The 16,038-nt window shown below is 41.7% G+C and overlaps 2 protein-coding genes across 2 annotated transcripts; one reads left to right on the top strand and one right to left on the bottom strand.

The window, feature by feature from the left end:
* Positions 1-144: 144 nt before the first annotated feature.
* dhx32a (DEAH (Asp-Glu-Ala-His) box polypeptide 32a) lies at positions 145-10,440 on the top strand. The gene is made up of 11 exons (XM_084670637.1): positions 145-675; positions 1,669-1,862; positions 2,368-2,740; positions 7,155-7,406; positions 7,492-7,585; positions 7,751-7,900; positions 8,465-8,656; positions 8,841-8,981; positions 9,115-9,305; positions 9,398-9,588; positions 9,903-10,440. The coding sequence occupies exons 1-11, from the start codon at positions 427-429 to the stop codon at positions 10,099-10,101; spliced, it is 2,226 nt and encodes a 741-aa protein (XP_084526763.1). The 5' UTR covers positions 145-426; the 3' UTR covers positions 10,102-10,440.
* On the bottom strand, positions 10,319-12,856 carry bccip (BRCA2 and CDKN1A interacting protein). Its single transcript, XM_084670638.1, has 7 exons — positions 12,659-12,856; positions 12,413-12,487; positions 12,214-12,294; positions 12,021-12,110; positions 11,740-11,927; positions 11,053-11,221; positions 10,319-10,876 (listed from the first exon to the last, which is right to left on the bottom strand). The coding sequence occupies exons 1-7, from the start codon at positions 12,815-12,817 to the stop codon at positions 10,706-10,708; spliced, it is 933 nt and encodes a 310-aa protein (XP_084526764.1). The 5' UTR covers positions 12,818-12,856; the 3' UTR covers positions 10,319-10,705.
* Between the last annotated feature and the right edge of the window lie 3,182 nt (positions 12,857-16,038).

The following is a 16,038-nucleotide window of genomic DNA, read 5'->3' as shown; positions in this document are numbered from 1 at the left end:
CAAGGTCACATTTTAAGATCTAGTATTGATTTTACACATGTTTTTTGTAAGCAAAAAACCCCAAAACAATACCCTTTGCACCCCGAGTTTTAGAACCTTGAGTCGGCTATGGGTGTATGCACATCACAGCACGTGGAGCTTCCAAGCACGCAGTTACCTGTGTGCTGCACTGTGTTGCTGAGCACTGTTCCCAGCCTCTCTGATGATTGACGGATAGGAATCGATTAATTTGAATAGTCTTGACCACACAGTTATTTTGTCTCTGTCACGCAATTTTACTCTCCAAAAAACGTGTTATATGTAGAGACATTTGCAGGTTATTACAGTGGAAAGGCGTCGCCGTGTTTAGTGACTTATTTTGGGATCGTCCGCTACTTTTGACGAGTTGTTGGCACAAGTATTGCGTCTGGATTTTAAGTCACGGTAATGACAGATACGTGTGACATGTCGGAAGAAAGTCATGTTGCCGACTGTTCAGATGAACCTTTTGGCTTTGGTGATGATCTTGAGCTGAATCAGTTTGATGGATTGCCTTTCTCCTCACGCTACTACAAACTGTTGAAAGAAAGGAAGACTCTAGCAGTCTGGAAAGCCAGAAGCGAACTTTTGGATACACTGGTGAACAATAAACTAGTGATTGTATCTGGTTCAACAAAGACTGGTAAAAGCACTCAGGTGAGTTTATAATGCTTAGGCATTCCATGGCCTAGATTGTTATTGGATTGGTTAGACTCTTTGAATTTCCCTTGTCAATTGTTAAAACAATATTTGACCAAGAACAAACGCAGTTTCAAATGAGCACTTTTGTAAACTGCCCTGACCTCATTACCACCAAGTCATTGGCAATATGTTCTCTCATGAGGTACTCCTAAATATAGCCTGATATTGACATCAGTTATTAACACTAGAGCAATGGTATGTATGCCTAGTTTTGTCTAGTTTTAGAGAAACTTGTGAGCTCTGCTCACATTCGATATCATTAGGCTTGTTTAATGAATTGCCTCTGACTAAATTGTTGTGCACCTTTTAATTTCCCACTAGAAAGGTTGAATTTATTACAAAATAGATCAAAAACGCACACAGCCAGTGTCAGCTCAATTGAAAAAGAATGTGACACTGTGACAGTAGCCTGCCCACAGACTAGAGGGGAGCGGAGCTTTGAATGATCCTCCCCGCTCAGCAGATGCTGTTGTTGCACGCTATGATGGGGCCAGCCAGACATGCAGGCAGGAAAGCAAGCAGGGAGACAGAGAGATAGGCGATAGGTCGGACAAAGGGTCCAGCTGTTGGCTAAGTCGTGCAGACTTTACAGGGGACCTCCCACTGCTGAGCTGTGATCACTGGAAGAGGCTCGTGCTGCCAAAGCAATTTAGCATTATGGATGCTAATACCACAGGATGCCTCTTGTCAACACTGTCGCTTGTTGTTCATTCTTTTGTTTGTTTATACTTGTACAATTAAACTCTCAAAGCTTTTGCTTTTGGCAGCCCACAATGTGTTTCAGCTCTGGATTATTTTGAACCATGCTTTTAATTACTTTAGAGAAATTAAATAATACCTTTGTTTATTTTTGTCAACTGCCTTCACCAAAATGCCTCAAGGCCTAACATGTAGCGGTAGGCACTTTGAATGTGCTGTGTTGCAGATCCATGTTTCCATGTGTTGCAGATCCCTCAGTGGTGTGCTGAGTTCTGCCTGTCAGCCCAGTACCGGCATGGCATGGTGGTGTGTACCCAGACCCATCAGCAGCAGGCCGTGGACCTGGCTCTACGTGTAGCGGACGAGATGGACGTCAACATTGGGCATGAAGTGGGCTACACTATCCCCCTGGAGACGTGCTGCTCCTCCGACACCGTGCTCAGGTCTGTCTCGGAGGAATTGTAGCTGACAGCAATGACTAGTGCATAGAATGTCGATATGCAGATGTTAGTGAAGGTCCAGGACATTTGATGCTTAATCGAGCAAAACCCTCGTCTGGAGCCACTTAAACCACCATACTATAAGCCACACGCACCAGACACCACTCGTCACAGTTTGATCTAGGGCTTCTTAATCTCAACACTTGAACGTGAACCACACACCACCACTACCCACATGGAAATGAGCCTCTTCGGACTCTGAAGGAGCTGTCTCAGCACTGGACCTGCCTATCAAAGGGACCAGCCAGTGTGTATTCTGGTGTGTCTGTTGTGCCTATTTAAGTTAGTTTGGGGGCATAGGCCCAGATGGCACATATTAATGGCTGTTCTCATACATTTGTCAGTCTATGTTCCAGACTAAACTAAGTTAAACAGATTGCTGCATAGGCCCTTATCCCACAGGATCCACTTTCTACCATTAACTCCGGTCTTATCCCCAATGGTCCAGGTTCTGCACTGATGACATGCTCCTGAGGGAGTTAATGTCCGACCCATTCCTGGAGCGCTACGGCGCCATTGTCATTGACCAGGCCCACGAGAGGACGGTGAGCACTGACATCCTGCTGGGCCTGCTCAAGGATATCCTCCTCCACCGGCCGGAGCTCCGTATCGTGGTCCTCACTGCCCCCCCCATGACGGACAGGTTGCTTGGCCATTACGGCAGCGTTCCCGTCATCGCCCTGGAGAGCGCGAGCAAGGCCGAGGTGGTCTACAGTAACAGCAGCCATAAGGACTACTTCTACTCAGCGCTCAGGCTGGTGCTGGAGATCCACCGCACAAAGGAGGAGGGGGATGTTGCCGTCTTCTTGGCCTCAGCTCAGGTAAGTTGTGCTTATACATGTCTTCATGGCTGTTGTAGTTTAGATCAACACTAGGACGTTAGCAGCTCAAAATTGAGAGTGAGTAAGAGAGAAAGCAAGAGAGATAATTACAGAAAGAATTATGTCGAACTGATAATTGTATGCCAAACTTTTTATTGTTTTATTTCAGTTTCGGTGGAGTATCAAATTCAATTCAGAATTCCGCTTTCAAATGTAGTTCCTCAAATCAGGCACTCATCCAGGGACTCCTGGGGGGTAATCCAGGTAGCGGGTTTAACAAACTCTCAGCCTAACCCTGAATTCTGAGTTGAGTTACTCTAAAACGTTGTCCTACTTCACCACACTTCAGATATAAGTTTTATTTTGTGTATGGTCAATTTGAGCACATATTCTGGAAAAAAGAAATACGACTGTATTAGCAGCGTATGCAATTGGCGTGGGAGACAAACTGCCAAGTCAATGCATACATTTGAATGTAATAGCCAGTCCATACGTTGAACATATAACCCCACTGTCGGTCAATATTACAGGATAAATAGTGGTGGACTTAATAAAATAGCATGTCCAATGTTATATTAAATACAAAAATACTACGAACAGGTAAGACATATTTTGCTTTGGCTATATGCTTGTGATTGTAGCCTCAACGTCACCTTGGTTTTAATCATATTCGACATGATACAAAGTAAATATCAATTGGTGCCTATTTCCCGTTTCCTCCAACCGAGTACTTTTCATCAAAGGATGATGATGATAATTAAGATGACGAAGAGACATTGACTGCTGCCGCAGAAATGGATGCAGAGAATTATGTATGGTAGCTACTCCCAATGTACTTTTATTTACAGGCTTGTGTGGAATTAATGTGGTGATGTTAATTGTAGGAACAATAGCCTATATGAATATACATTTTTGAATTTGCAGAATTTCTATTTTGACCAAGAGATGGTGTACTTAGGGCAGAAAAATAAAGGCTGATCTTGTAAGGCTATCAACTTGCCCCCACCTCTCATATGGTAAAATATGGAGTTACTGGATGGAGTCTCAACTTGATGGCTCTCACACATCATTGTGTAACTTACTGTAGCATTGCTAGTAATGTTTATAAGTAAGGGTCAAGATTGTGGTGTGATTAGTTGTTCTTGGGTATAAAAGGTGTGAAGCATCTGTGGATTCTTGATCTCCTGAGACCTTCTCCTCAGCTCTGGCTTGTCCTACTCCTTCTTCCTCACCTCTTGCTTTCTATCTCTGGTTTACAATAATCATGGTAGAGTAGGTAAGAGTTAACCATTGATTTCATTCATTTGCAATATGATTAAATGATTATATTATTTAACCTTACTTTGACCATTCCTGCTCTGATTTAACCCATAGAGTCAACCTACTGTAATTCCATTGTTATTGGCATTATTTGGTTAAAGTTAATACACTGTTGGGTTTCCCATCTTCCTTCAAACTATAGGAGAATTCGTTTTGGCTGTTTGGTCAATATTGACCCCCTACAATCTTGAAATACATTTGCTGAAACATTCAGGTACATGGTCACAGGTGAATCATGTACATTGTAGGAACAATAGCCGATAAACATAGGCCCCGTACTCATTGTTAGATTTCTATTTGTAGGCAATGAAGAAGACCAAATACAATTTCAATTATTTGTCTTTATCTCAGTGCCAAAAAACATTTGGTCAGTTCTGAGTGCACGTCCATGGCGAGAAACATTTGGTCAGTTCTGAGTGCACGTCCATGGCGAGAAACATTTGGTCAGTTCTGAGTGCACGTCCATGGCGAGAAACATTTGGTCAGTTCTGAGTGCACGTCCATGGCGAGAAACATTTGGTCAGTTCTGAGTGCACGTCCATGGCGAGAAACATTTGGTCAGTTCTGAGTGCACGTCCATGGCGAGAAACATTTGGTCAGTTCTGAGTGCACGTCCATGGCGAGAAACATTTGGTCAGTTCTGAGTGCACGTCCATGGCGAGAAACATTTGGTCAGTTCTGAGTGCACGTCCATGGCGAGAAACATTTGGTCAGTTCTGAGTGCACGTCCATGGCGAGAAACATTTGCTATGTAGGCCTAAGGACTGAGAATGTTGCTAAAGTAAATTACAGATTGTGACGGGAAACGGTCATGTTAGCCTAGGTAGCTATTCAATCGCAGTCTTAAAATCTTCTCCCGGCGTATAACTAAGCAAATAAAATTGCGCGAGAAATGCGGCCGCCATCTTGGACAGGGCAAATTCCGAGTTGCGTAGAATCAGAATAAACAAGATGCCAGCACTGTGCAGCATATTCCTGCTAAAATCAGCGGACAATGTCAAACAGGGATCGGGGGATTACTTTTCACAAGTAAGATTTAACATTACCATACTATTGGTTGTATTTTGTGAAAAGAATAACCATGTCCTGTATCATAGCTACATGTATGACCTTTGCAGCAAAGTCAATTAAACCCACTACCTGGAATACCCCCCAGATTTGGTCAAATAAAAAAAGAGTTCCAATTCAGGAGGGAGGGAGAAAAGGGGAAGACATTCAGGAAATGGTCCAGCCCAGAATCAAACCCCAGGCCCATGTGTGAGGCCTCACTCTTTGTGGTACACACACTTACCGGTTAGCCACTGGGGCACCCCAACATGTTAATTCATTAGTGACAGTCTCACAATAACGTCTAGTATTGTGCCTAGTACAGTGCAGCAAAAACAACAATATATCTTAAGTGCAAGATCAGCTCCTGTGCAGACTCATGCCAGAAATGCCAGAGGGTAGCTACACACTACAGTGACAGTGGTTTATCATCGGACCCGCACAATGCTGTATTTCAGCATGTGCACTGAAAAAAAACAAACATCTTCCACTCTACCTTGTATTGACTGGAGTGCTGAAATTCGAAACGGAAATTTCTAATTGAATTTGGATGTCCACCGTCATTTTTATAATTCAAGTTGAAAGCAGTACGAGTTGAATTCAATTTAAAACCATTACACCATTATTTCAAAACAAATACAATTTCAAATGTTGCATACAAAAGTATGTCGTTTTCAGTTTTTACCATTTCAAATTCAAAATGATTAAATTCCGATTCAGTTTGTGCTGGCACTAAAATAACTCCATTGCTCGCACGGTTTCGATGACAATGGCCGTGTGTGTTTAAAAAAGACGTCTGTGTCCCCCATGCGTGACAATGAGCCATCAGCTCTCAGGCCTGTCAATAGAGTTGCCAACTCAGGCCTTTTCATTTACTAGATTTGTGACAAAATATTTACGTGTAGAAAGACATTTAATAAATCAGCATGGTGATGTGTGTCTGTGCCTTATGGAGAAAAAATAAGTTATGCATTTCAGATTTAAAAAAAGTTTATTGTGTAGCCAGAAGATATGTACTTGGATATGGTGTGTTGGTAGAGATGCAGGGTATTAACAGTTAGGTACATAAATATTTGGACAGGAACACAATTGTCATCATTTTGGCTCTGTACGCCACCACAATGGATTTGAAAGGAAACAATCAAGGTGTGCTTTACGTGTAGACTTTCATCTAAAATGTTGGGGCTGGTTATATCCAAATTTGGTGAAGGGTGCAGGAATTCCACCAAATTTTTATGTGTGCCCCCCAATTTTCGAGGCTCAAAAGTAATTGGACACACTAACAATCATAAATTAAATTGTGAGTTTCAATACTTGGTTGCAAATCATTTGCAGGCAATGACTGCCTGAAGTTTGGATCCCATAACCCTAACCTCACCAGATGCTGGGTTTCTTCCCTGGTGATGCTCTGCCAAGCCTGGACTGCAGCTGTCTTTAGTTCCTGCTTGTTTTTTAAATCATTTAACCTTCAGTTTTGTCTTCAGCAATTGAAAGACATGCTCAGTTGGATTCAGGTCAGGTGATTGACTTGGCTATTGCAGAACATTACACTTCTCTGTCCCAAAGAAGTATTGGGTTGTTTTGCAGTATGCTTTGGGTCATTGTCCATCTGCTGTGTCAATTGTCCAACTGTGAAGCGCTGTCCAATGAGTTTTGAAGCATTTGGCTGCTCTTTGGACTTCATATTGAGGGTTAACAGCAAAATATTCAAAATGCAAATGACACACTTAAATATAGACGTTTTTTCTGCTTACCTGTAACTAATGAGGGGACACACCTGGTCGTGGAACAGCTGACCAGCCAATTGTCCAATTACTTTTGAGTCCCTAAAATTGGGGGGCACACATATACAAATGGGGTGTAATTCATACACTGGTTACCCAATTTGGATGTAACTACCCTCAGATTAAAGATGACAGTCTACTTTTAATCTTGGTTGTTTCCTTTCAAATCCATTGTGGTGGCATACATAACCAAAATTATGACAATTGTGTTACTGTCTAAATATTTATTGACCTAACTAACTGCATGTTTACCCTCCATATAGGAAGTTGACTGTGCCTGTAGTATCCTCCAGAAAGAGGGCACCAGGCTGGGGGCTGACCTTGGCCAGTTGGTGCCTGTTAACCTGTGCATCGGGCTGGGCCAGGTACAGTGGCAAGGTTGGGTTCCCTCTATCCTGGCCGGGGAGCAGAGCAAGACCAGACGGGTATTTCTCTCAACACATCGGGGTGAGGACACGTTCTGGGCTGTGGACTCGGTCAACTTTGTCATTGACACGGGAGTGGAGAAACGATTTGTACGTATGATGCCGGCCAGACATTCACTGTAATTTACTGACAGTTGTATGGTTATTTAACTTGTGGTTACAATGCTGGTGCCAGGTATACAATCCTAGGATACGGGCTAACTCTGAAGTTCTACAACCCATCAGTGTGTGCCAGGCAGACATCTGCAAACAGCTTACTCAAGCAGCAGGTCAGTAAACTCCTGTTCTCAGTGGACTTGAATTAGGGTGCTAAAGTTGATTTGCTTGGTCAATTCAGTCTTATGACATTCCACTGAACATTAGCTTTTCCGAAAATGGCATTCCTCTTCAAGCCCAGTCTTTTCCATGGCCTGTATTCTGCCCACCATTTCCAGGGAAGTGTTTCTGCCTGTACTCAGAGGAGATTCCGCTTCCTGCTGAGACGTCCCCCCAGATCCTGGAGACCAATATCACCTCCACTGTCCTCTTCCTCAAGAGGATGGAGATAGCAGGTCTGGCACGCTGCCACTTCCTCACCAGACCAGGTTGGCCAATCCTGTTCCATGTTAACTGAACTGTGTGTGTGTGGGTGGGGGGTGTAGGGGGTGTGTGTGTGTCTATATGGTTTGGGGTGTGTGTGTGCCATGGGGACGGGGGTGTACTGGTCCAGTGGAGAGCGTGGTATACAGATGGGTTCTCGGTTCTGCTGTTTGGACCCGGTCATGCGTGGATGACCAGGGCTGACAGAGCTCTGCCACCAGCCTTTGTCCAGGTCGTCCTCACGTCCCCTTGGCCGCTTGGGAACAGTTAGGGGACAGACTAAAAGGGGCCAGGTCATTAGTGGTTGCACAATGTCTCTCGTTAGGCCAGAGCAGGAAGTTGTGTGTCCAAATGCCCTGAAACACATCCCTTCTGTATTCCTGTCAAAGATATTACTGGGCCCATGTAGTTTTGTGTTATCATAGTATTATAATTATTTATAATTTCATTTGTATCACAAGTTAAGATCAGAGGTCTAATGCTCACATAGAATACCCATTCACCATATGGTTTTCACATTTTCTAAAGATCTTTATCTCACCCTTTATTCTCTGCTGTCCTCTGTCTAGATCCAGAAGGTTTGATGCAGGCTTTGGAGGAGCTGGACTACCTGGCGGCCTTAGACAACGATGGGAACTTGTCTGAGATCGGAATCATCATCTCTGAGTTCCCGCTGGACGCCCAAATGGCCAAGGCTTTGCTGGCCTCCTGCGAGTTTGACTGTGTGAGCGAGGTAGCCACTATTGCAGCTATGCTATCTGGTATGTGTGTAAAATTCATGAAAAAATCTATTAGGATTCATTGCATTTACCAGATAGTGTCATTTTTTTGGACCTTGACTTTTGTTGCTTACATTCTTAAAATGGCTGTAGTCCAGTGTTTTCTTGCTGAATTCGATTTTGTTGCTTCATAGACACAATGCCAACCATACTCATTCTGTTACAGCACCAAGCTGCTTCCTGGAGCCACCTGTTGGTATGACCCACAAGGCAGTGCAATGCCACAGGAAGTTTCAGCACCCTGAGGGGGACCACTTTACCCTCATAAACATCTACAATGCCTTCAAACAGAGCCAGAGAGAGCCATGTAAACTCAATGGTTGAGCCTTTGTTTTGTTTATTTTCTGTAACAGTTGTAAAAACTAAGAAAATCCCACCCTCCCACAAATCTTCATATACATTGAGGTCTCTGGATTGTTTTCCACCCCCCTCCGTTACAGACTTTAGTGTTGAGAGGTGGTGCAAGGACTACTTCCTGAACCACGCTGCCCTGCAGACTGCTGATGCCACCAGGTCCGAGCTGACAGACATCCTGCGGAGGATCGAATTGCCCATCTCAGAGCCCTGCTTCGGCACCAAAACCAACACGGGCAACATCAAGAGAGCTCTGCTGGCAGGTTTTTTCATGCAGGTTTGTGAATAAGTAGTATGAATAAATACACTACTTCGTTCAATTTATATTCAGCTATGACTTTCCTACCCCAACTGTCACCTTCTTTGTAGATTGCTAGGGATGTGGATGGGTCTGGGAATTACTTTATGCTCACTCACAAGCATATAGCCCAAGTGCACCCCTTCTCCAGCTATGGGGCCACAGCACAAAAGATGGCCTTTCCAGAGTGGGTGCTGTTCCACGAGTACACCCTGTCTGAAATGAACTGCATCAGAACTGTCTCAGAAATTTCCCCTGAAGTGTAAGTGTGTTCTACATGTCTGGGTAAACCCCTTTGTCATCCCAGTTCTGCCCTGTGCCAGCAATATATGGGATTAGAGGAGCTCATACAGTTTGGTCTTCATTCTGTGAAAACAAGACACAAACATGTTTTTATCAGGCATGTTTTGGGTGGTTTGCATGTATTGGATTATTGCTAATCCTGTAAATCTGCACAGATTATAGACTAATTTTATCAGAAGGGGTTAGTGCATTTTTTGAAACAGTCTATTACAAATGTGGATTTGTATGTCTTTCATGGTTCAGACTTAAACCAACTGTATTCTTTTCTATTAGATTTATTCAGATGGCACCACAGTACTTTTTCTACAATCTGCCCCCTAGTGAGAGCAAAGCCATGTTGCAGCCCATGTTGGACAGTGCTGGATCAAGAAATATTAAAAACAAGACACAGAAGGACCTAACAATTACTGGCACTGAAGTGCATAAAGACTATTCCGTCACTCAGTCAAATGACAGATGTGTCATTCAGTGAGTTTCTTGTGACTGGTGCATACACGGTGACAGTTGGGGAAGAGAAACAGAAGAACTGCCAAAGGAATTTCCTGCTTGCAGATTATTCATTACAGATTTAGTATTTTGTCAAGTTGTCATTTAGCTGCTGCACTGCCATGTTAAGACAGTAGATTATTGAAATATTTTGAGCTACCATAGTCATCAACATGACAAATACAAACTGACATTTCGAAATATTATTTGAAATTGTATTATTTATTATGCAAAACCTTGTATTGTATACAAAATTCTCTGCAGAAATTATATGTAAGGAACCGTTTGTACAATACTTGATGCTGATTTTCCTGTAAATACACTTCTGCATTGTAGCATGTTCTTCAGGGGATTTCTTTCATTAACAGGTCAGGAACATTCTAGGAACTACCAAATGGTGTATATACCATAAGAAACCATTACATAGTGGTGTACATATGATGTATTCAATGCATCAGGTTATTCTACACACAATAGCAGATTGTAAATTAATTTTGATGCATATATAGTCCTCCTTTCCATATACCTTCCAAAATTATCCAGTTGTAGTATGAGTGAGGGTGTCCATTTTATGTTTAAATGAGTTTATTTCACAAAGTGAGATACTCTTTGAGCTTTTCCATGATTGTGGGCATCTTGTCGGCTGGAATCAGCATCACGGTACGGTAGGGCTTCATGGGGACGTCGTTGAAGGACCACCTCCCAGTGAGGCAAGAGTCAGTCTCCTCCTGGACAGAGTAGTTGAACTTAATGGTGGCTTGCTGTGGAGACAGAGTCAAAGGTTAGTGACTATTTACATGGGTGCACCTAAATACTGCCATGATTGATGTTGGAAAATGGCTCATGTTTTTTAGGTTTCATGCATTGCCTTCCACCCACACACAACTTCTGTGCGACGACAAATGTTGCAGAAAATTCCTTAAAAGCCCTATTGTACCTCATAGAAGAACTCCTCCTCTGCATTGGCAAACATCAATTCCTCTTTCGGGGCTTGGCCTCTGGCTGGGATGGTTTTGTTTGCCTCCTTGCAGGTCTTGCTGATCATCAGACAGAAGTGACACCTCCCACTGGGCTTATTGGTCCTCTGGGCCTCTGCCATCTCCTCCCTGGCAGAAGGAAACAAAAAACAAATACAAAATAAAAATGAATCAGATGAAAAAAATTGCCATTTAACATGACACTTGTTCTTTGAAATCAGACTTAAGATATGTTGTGAGCTCACTTTTTTAGGCAAGTGGTTACACAACTGACTTGCATTATTCAGTATTAATGCTGCAGGCTTACAGTCGTGAATGTTAAGTCAGTTCTGAACAAAATTATCTCTTACAAGAATATGAGCATATCTTGGTAGAATTGTAAAGTGTAACAAGTAGGAAGGCAATCAAAGTTAGATGTGTTGACTTGTTAAGTCCCAGTAAAGTTATGGGGTGAATCCCTGTAAGATAGTTTACATAGTTCAAGCTACCCTATTCATTCTTGTCAACAACATTGCACATGGCGGACAACACACTAACAAAGCAACAAGACACCATGGAAAATCCCTGAACCTGCTGTGACCTGAGAGCATGCCAGGCCATGCTGAGAGGGGTAGTGTTCTGAGGTGAGGTGGTGGAGCGGTACTTACTGGAGCTGTTTGTGCATGGGTAATGCAATCTGTGGAGGGACATTGATGAAGCGTTCGCTCAGCAGCAGACCCACAGGCTTACTAGTGTCGTTGAGCACCTTCTCTAGCTGCTCTGTCATGCTGTGTGGGCAGCTCTTCTCACATTGGGCCAGAACCAGCTCCTTCACATCCTCTACACACTGGACCCCCTGCCAACGCATCAATAAAAGTAAAGAAAATTAATCGCGACTACACTGCCTTCACTGTATTTTTGGCTTTGTATTTGTGTGCCTGTGCTGTACCTTTCTCTCTGTGAGATTAAGCATACTGATGAATCCGAAAACTTCATCAAGATCCCCCTCGTTGTCACTGTCTTCTGGTACCTCTGCTTGCTAGAACAAAATGCAGGGATGTATTGTTCATAAGCTATCCAGTTCCAGATCAATCTATCTCCATGTTTAACAGGACAAGCATCGATGGTCTCCTTCTGCTCACCCTAATGACGCTTCCGACGTGGTTCTGTTGGATAAGGATGTCCGTCATCTCTGACGTGTTTACATGAGCCTTTAGAAACAGCTGCATTGAAAAGAAGGGACTTAAAGTAAATATCGCAGTGACAATTAAATTCAAAGCTGATAAAAATATTAGGTAGTGGTGTCAATAAGGATACCGTATCCCTTTTGCCATTACATACCTGTTGCAATAGCTTTTTAACACCATTGAAATCATTATCTGAGATTGTATGCGCCTCGAAGTCCACGATTACCTCCTGACATTCAAAACAAGACTTGGTCAGGTGTGATTAAATGTATATCTACATAAACCAGAAATATATAGCTTCTTAACTAATAGCTAGCATCCTGACAGATGGTTTGTTAGCCAGTTAGCTAGCTAGCTAGGCCTTGAATGCAGACACACACAAACACACACGTCTATTTACTTCATTTATCTCCTCGTCTGAGGCTTCACTGTCTTCTTCTCCTGATTCATCGTCGTCTTCCAAGCCCTCGTCCGAGTTGTCATCCTCACATTCCTCTGGATTTTCACCCAATCCTACTGCTCGTCTTTTAGTCGAAGAAGCCATGCTGCTTGCAAACATTCACACCACGTTAAATTTGAAACGGAGGCGGGGCCAGGGTTGAATGGAGCACTGAAACTGAAATCAGAGCCTGTTTAAGGAGAGCATTGCCACTCCCTATTAAGCCCGTTGCAGTTCCACCAGAGTTCCACTGGGAGTGATCTCGGTCAAGTGCAAAATAATAATAAATCTTTTACCTTAATGTCGTTGAGAAATCTCAGATTTGATTATAGTTTTTTGCATGTTCAACATGGATTTTAGGTAAAAAGTTGAAAGAACAAGTACTTATGTCCTATGTCGTAAAAACGTTCATGACATGATGGCAAATATATTATGTTAAGGGCGAGCAGATTGTTGACGTCTATCTGGAGCAAAGACGAAGATTAATCATTTAACCGGTAACCACAATAGGAAATTAAATATATTTAAATAATATTAGTCTTGCCTTCAGAAGCTTTTGTTAAACACACCCATTATTCTTTTTTTGATCGTGTCATCAAGCCAGACTGCTTTTGTGGGACAATGAAGGTCCTCAGTGACTGTTTCACCCCCACTTACATCTGATGGAAACTTGTAGCATATGGTTCTGCGAATATGCCCCTTTCAAAGGCAAATGTTCAACAAAGTACATTTTAGACACAGTTCTCAAGCTTTTATTTATTACATTATTACCAAGTCTTGTTAGATCACGTTATATCCATTAATAGGCGTTTAGTTTTGTAGGATGAACATATAAAACACAGGCCACATTTCTACACTGATGTTAAATTGAAGGCAGTGTGAATTTCGTGGCATTTAGTTTGAATATAAAGTTGACAGTAAGCTATGGTAAGTCTGCATTATAGAAGATTTCGGTTACCAAAATAACCATTCAGCCTTCTTTGCCTGGCGAGAACAACTACGGAGCTGTTCATGTTCAGTTTATTTCATCCAATACAATGCGTTGGAAATCATACTCAAATCCCGAAGAAAAAAAACTACATATGTGATGACAAGTTCCATCTAGAATAGCCCTATATTTAGCCCTATAGCCTATTTAAAAAAAACAATTGAAAGGAAAACTATACAGTGACAGAATACATTTCCGTTAAGTTTGCATCATGTCTCTGATTCTTATCGGACTTGTACCCCATTCTGCCAATGCCTTAGCTCACACGTTCGTAACCATATAAATATATGCTCGCGACTGGTTATCGCAAAGTATGACGTATGGAACGCCGAGTTAGTCAAAATTAATTAATTAAATAAATAAATAAATAGGTAAATGAATAGATAAATACATACATAAATAAATATGGCTATTAAATAAACTCTGAAATAAAATAAAAAGATGGTCATAAATATATAAATATAACATTATGTAATTATATAGCTGAATCCATTGACATCAATAAATACATTTATTTATTTCAAAATGTCGTTTTTGTAAAGACAACATTTATTTATTTTATGGGACTTTTATTTCCTAAAGCCACATTTATTTATTTTTTGAGACTTTTACGCACCACAATTATTCCCACATGTATTTCCACACCACATTTATTTCCACACCACATTTATTTCTGTGCTGTATTTATTTCAGATCTCACATGCAAACGAGAGGGGCGTGGTTATCGTCAGACCAACGCAGCAGATAGCTATTCCACTGTCACCCCCATACAGGTAGCATAGCTATCTGCTGCGTTGGTCTGACAATAAGCAGTAGCTCTGGTCCTACAATGTATATGACGTAAATTACATTTTCAGCTTTTTAGAACAGAAAGGCGACTTTAAAAAAATCGAACAGCCAGCCGTGTGTATTTTTTTGCCTCCCCTTTCGAATTCAGAATTCAAATTACTAGACAAAAAATAATATCCTGAGAAAAGTGGATTTTGAGGGGTATAGCTCCATAGACCTCCATTCATTCTGCACTCGCTCGTTAGCGCCCTCACATGGAACTTCAACCAGTTCAGAACCCGGAAGTTTCCCGAGAGTGGCAGTTCTCTCTATATTAGACATTCTCTGATCAAGCTAAGCTACCATCGTGGCGCAAATATTGTGAGCTTTCTTCTTCTGTTTAATGGCGGATGGCAACCAGCTTGAAAGTGCATTACCGCCACCTATTATCTTCTTCTCGGAATTTGGTTGGCAAATCGGATTTTATACAGAGCCTGTTAAATGAATGACATGCCATTCACATGAACGATAGGCTACGTAGGCTACTAGATCGACGTCCTTTTTTAAACACTTTGTTGATTAAAAAACAGACACCCTCTAAACACATCTAAATTGACTTTTTTGATTTGGTTTTAAATAAATAGCCTACTATTAATCAATACATTACCCAGTAGCCTAACTTTTTAACATGGTTGTTGTGTCGGGAAAATGGAGGATAGATGTAGCCTATAGATTTAGGTTCGTTTTGCAGTTGTAGGCTACTTTTATATTGCTATGAAAATTATATTCTGATAATTTAACTAAATTTTCCTCGAACCACACCCACAAAAACCTAGACTTTCAATTGTTCCATACCCTTTGCCCCAAACCTCTGTCTAGTGAACATTACTTTTTAGTTTTTGAGTCTTTAGGTTTTTCTGTGTGTTGATAATACACAATAAATGCATTTAGCAATAAAGAAAATAACAGTAACCACTACAACTTGTAGTACTGTCAACCAAGAACAAATTAAGAATGGGGTAAAAACACTCTGGTGTGCTGGATCCAGACTAATTAGGCTACTGAATAATCCAGGCTAGCTACATTGCCTGTAGGAGATTTACCCTGGTACAGTATGAGTTTCGGTCATAGACCTTCCACCACCACGCAGGGAAAAACTCTTCAATTAAAGAAAAGGGTTGTATGGTGGAAGGCAAACATATACAGTAAAAGTTGCGGGTTGTTGTTGAATTATTCTCGTATACGGACACCACGGTGAAAGCTGACATTGTCCTGAACCACCATTAGAAACAAGTGTGAACAATTTTGAGTCACTGTGTTTTACAGATAACAACTGTGTTGTATTTGTGTTGACCATTTTTCAGCACAAGCGCATCACAGTGCAAAATGTTTTTAGTGAGTGAGAATGTGTTTAGAGTTTTGCCAAAAGAGTGTCTGATTCGACACGGGTTAGGCCACTGAACATTTGTTACAGAGAATGGGGTTTAGTGTTTTGGCAATTGTGAAAAACTGTAGGCCTATTTATCAGAAGGCGAAGCCAGCCTCAACAAGGAATCAAATTTCCGGGGAATTAGTTTCAAAATAA

This window comes from Hypomesus nipponensis, chromosome 13 (assembly GCF_054491055.1).
Source record: "Hypomesus nipponensis isolate SF chromosome 13, ASM5449105v1, whole genome shotgun sequence".
NCBI lineage: Eukaryota > Metazoa > Chordata > Actinopteri > Osmeriformes > Osmeridae > Hypomesus > Hypomesus nipponensis.
This window is presented reverse-complemented; position numbering and strand designations above follow the sequence as displayed.

Excerpts from the sequence above, each read along its gene's own strand:
- dhx32a (XM_084670637.1), top strand. The coding sequence starts at position 427 with ATGACAGATACGTGTGACATGTCGGAAGAAAGTCATGTTGCCGACTGT. Across the intron at positions 7,407-7,491 it reads CGGGAGTGGAGAAACGATTT|GTATACAATCCTAGGATACG; the intron begins GTACGTATGATG and ends TGCTGGTGCCAG. Across the intron at positions 9,306-9,397 it reads TGGCAGGTTTTTTCATGCAG|ATTGCTAGGGATGTGGATGG; the intron begins GTTTGTGAATAA and ends CCTTCTTTGTAG.
- bccip (XM_084670638.1), bottom strand. The coding sequence starts at position 12,817 with ATGTTTGCAAGCAGCATGGCTTCTTCGACTAAAAGACGAGCAGTAGGA. Across the intron at positions 12,295-12,412 it reads TTAAAAAGCTATTGCAACAG|CTGTTTCTAAAGGCTCATGT; the intron begins GTATGTAATGGC and ends TTTTCAATGCAG. Across the intron at positions 11,928-12,020 it reads TTAATCTCACAGAGAGAAAG|GGGGTCCAGTGTGTAGAGGA; the intron begins GTACAGCACAGG and ends ATGCGTTGGCAG.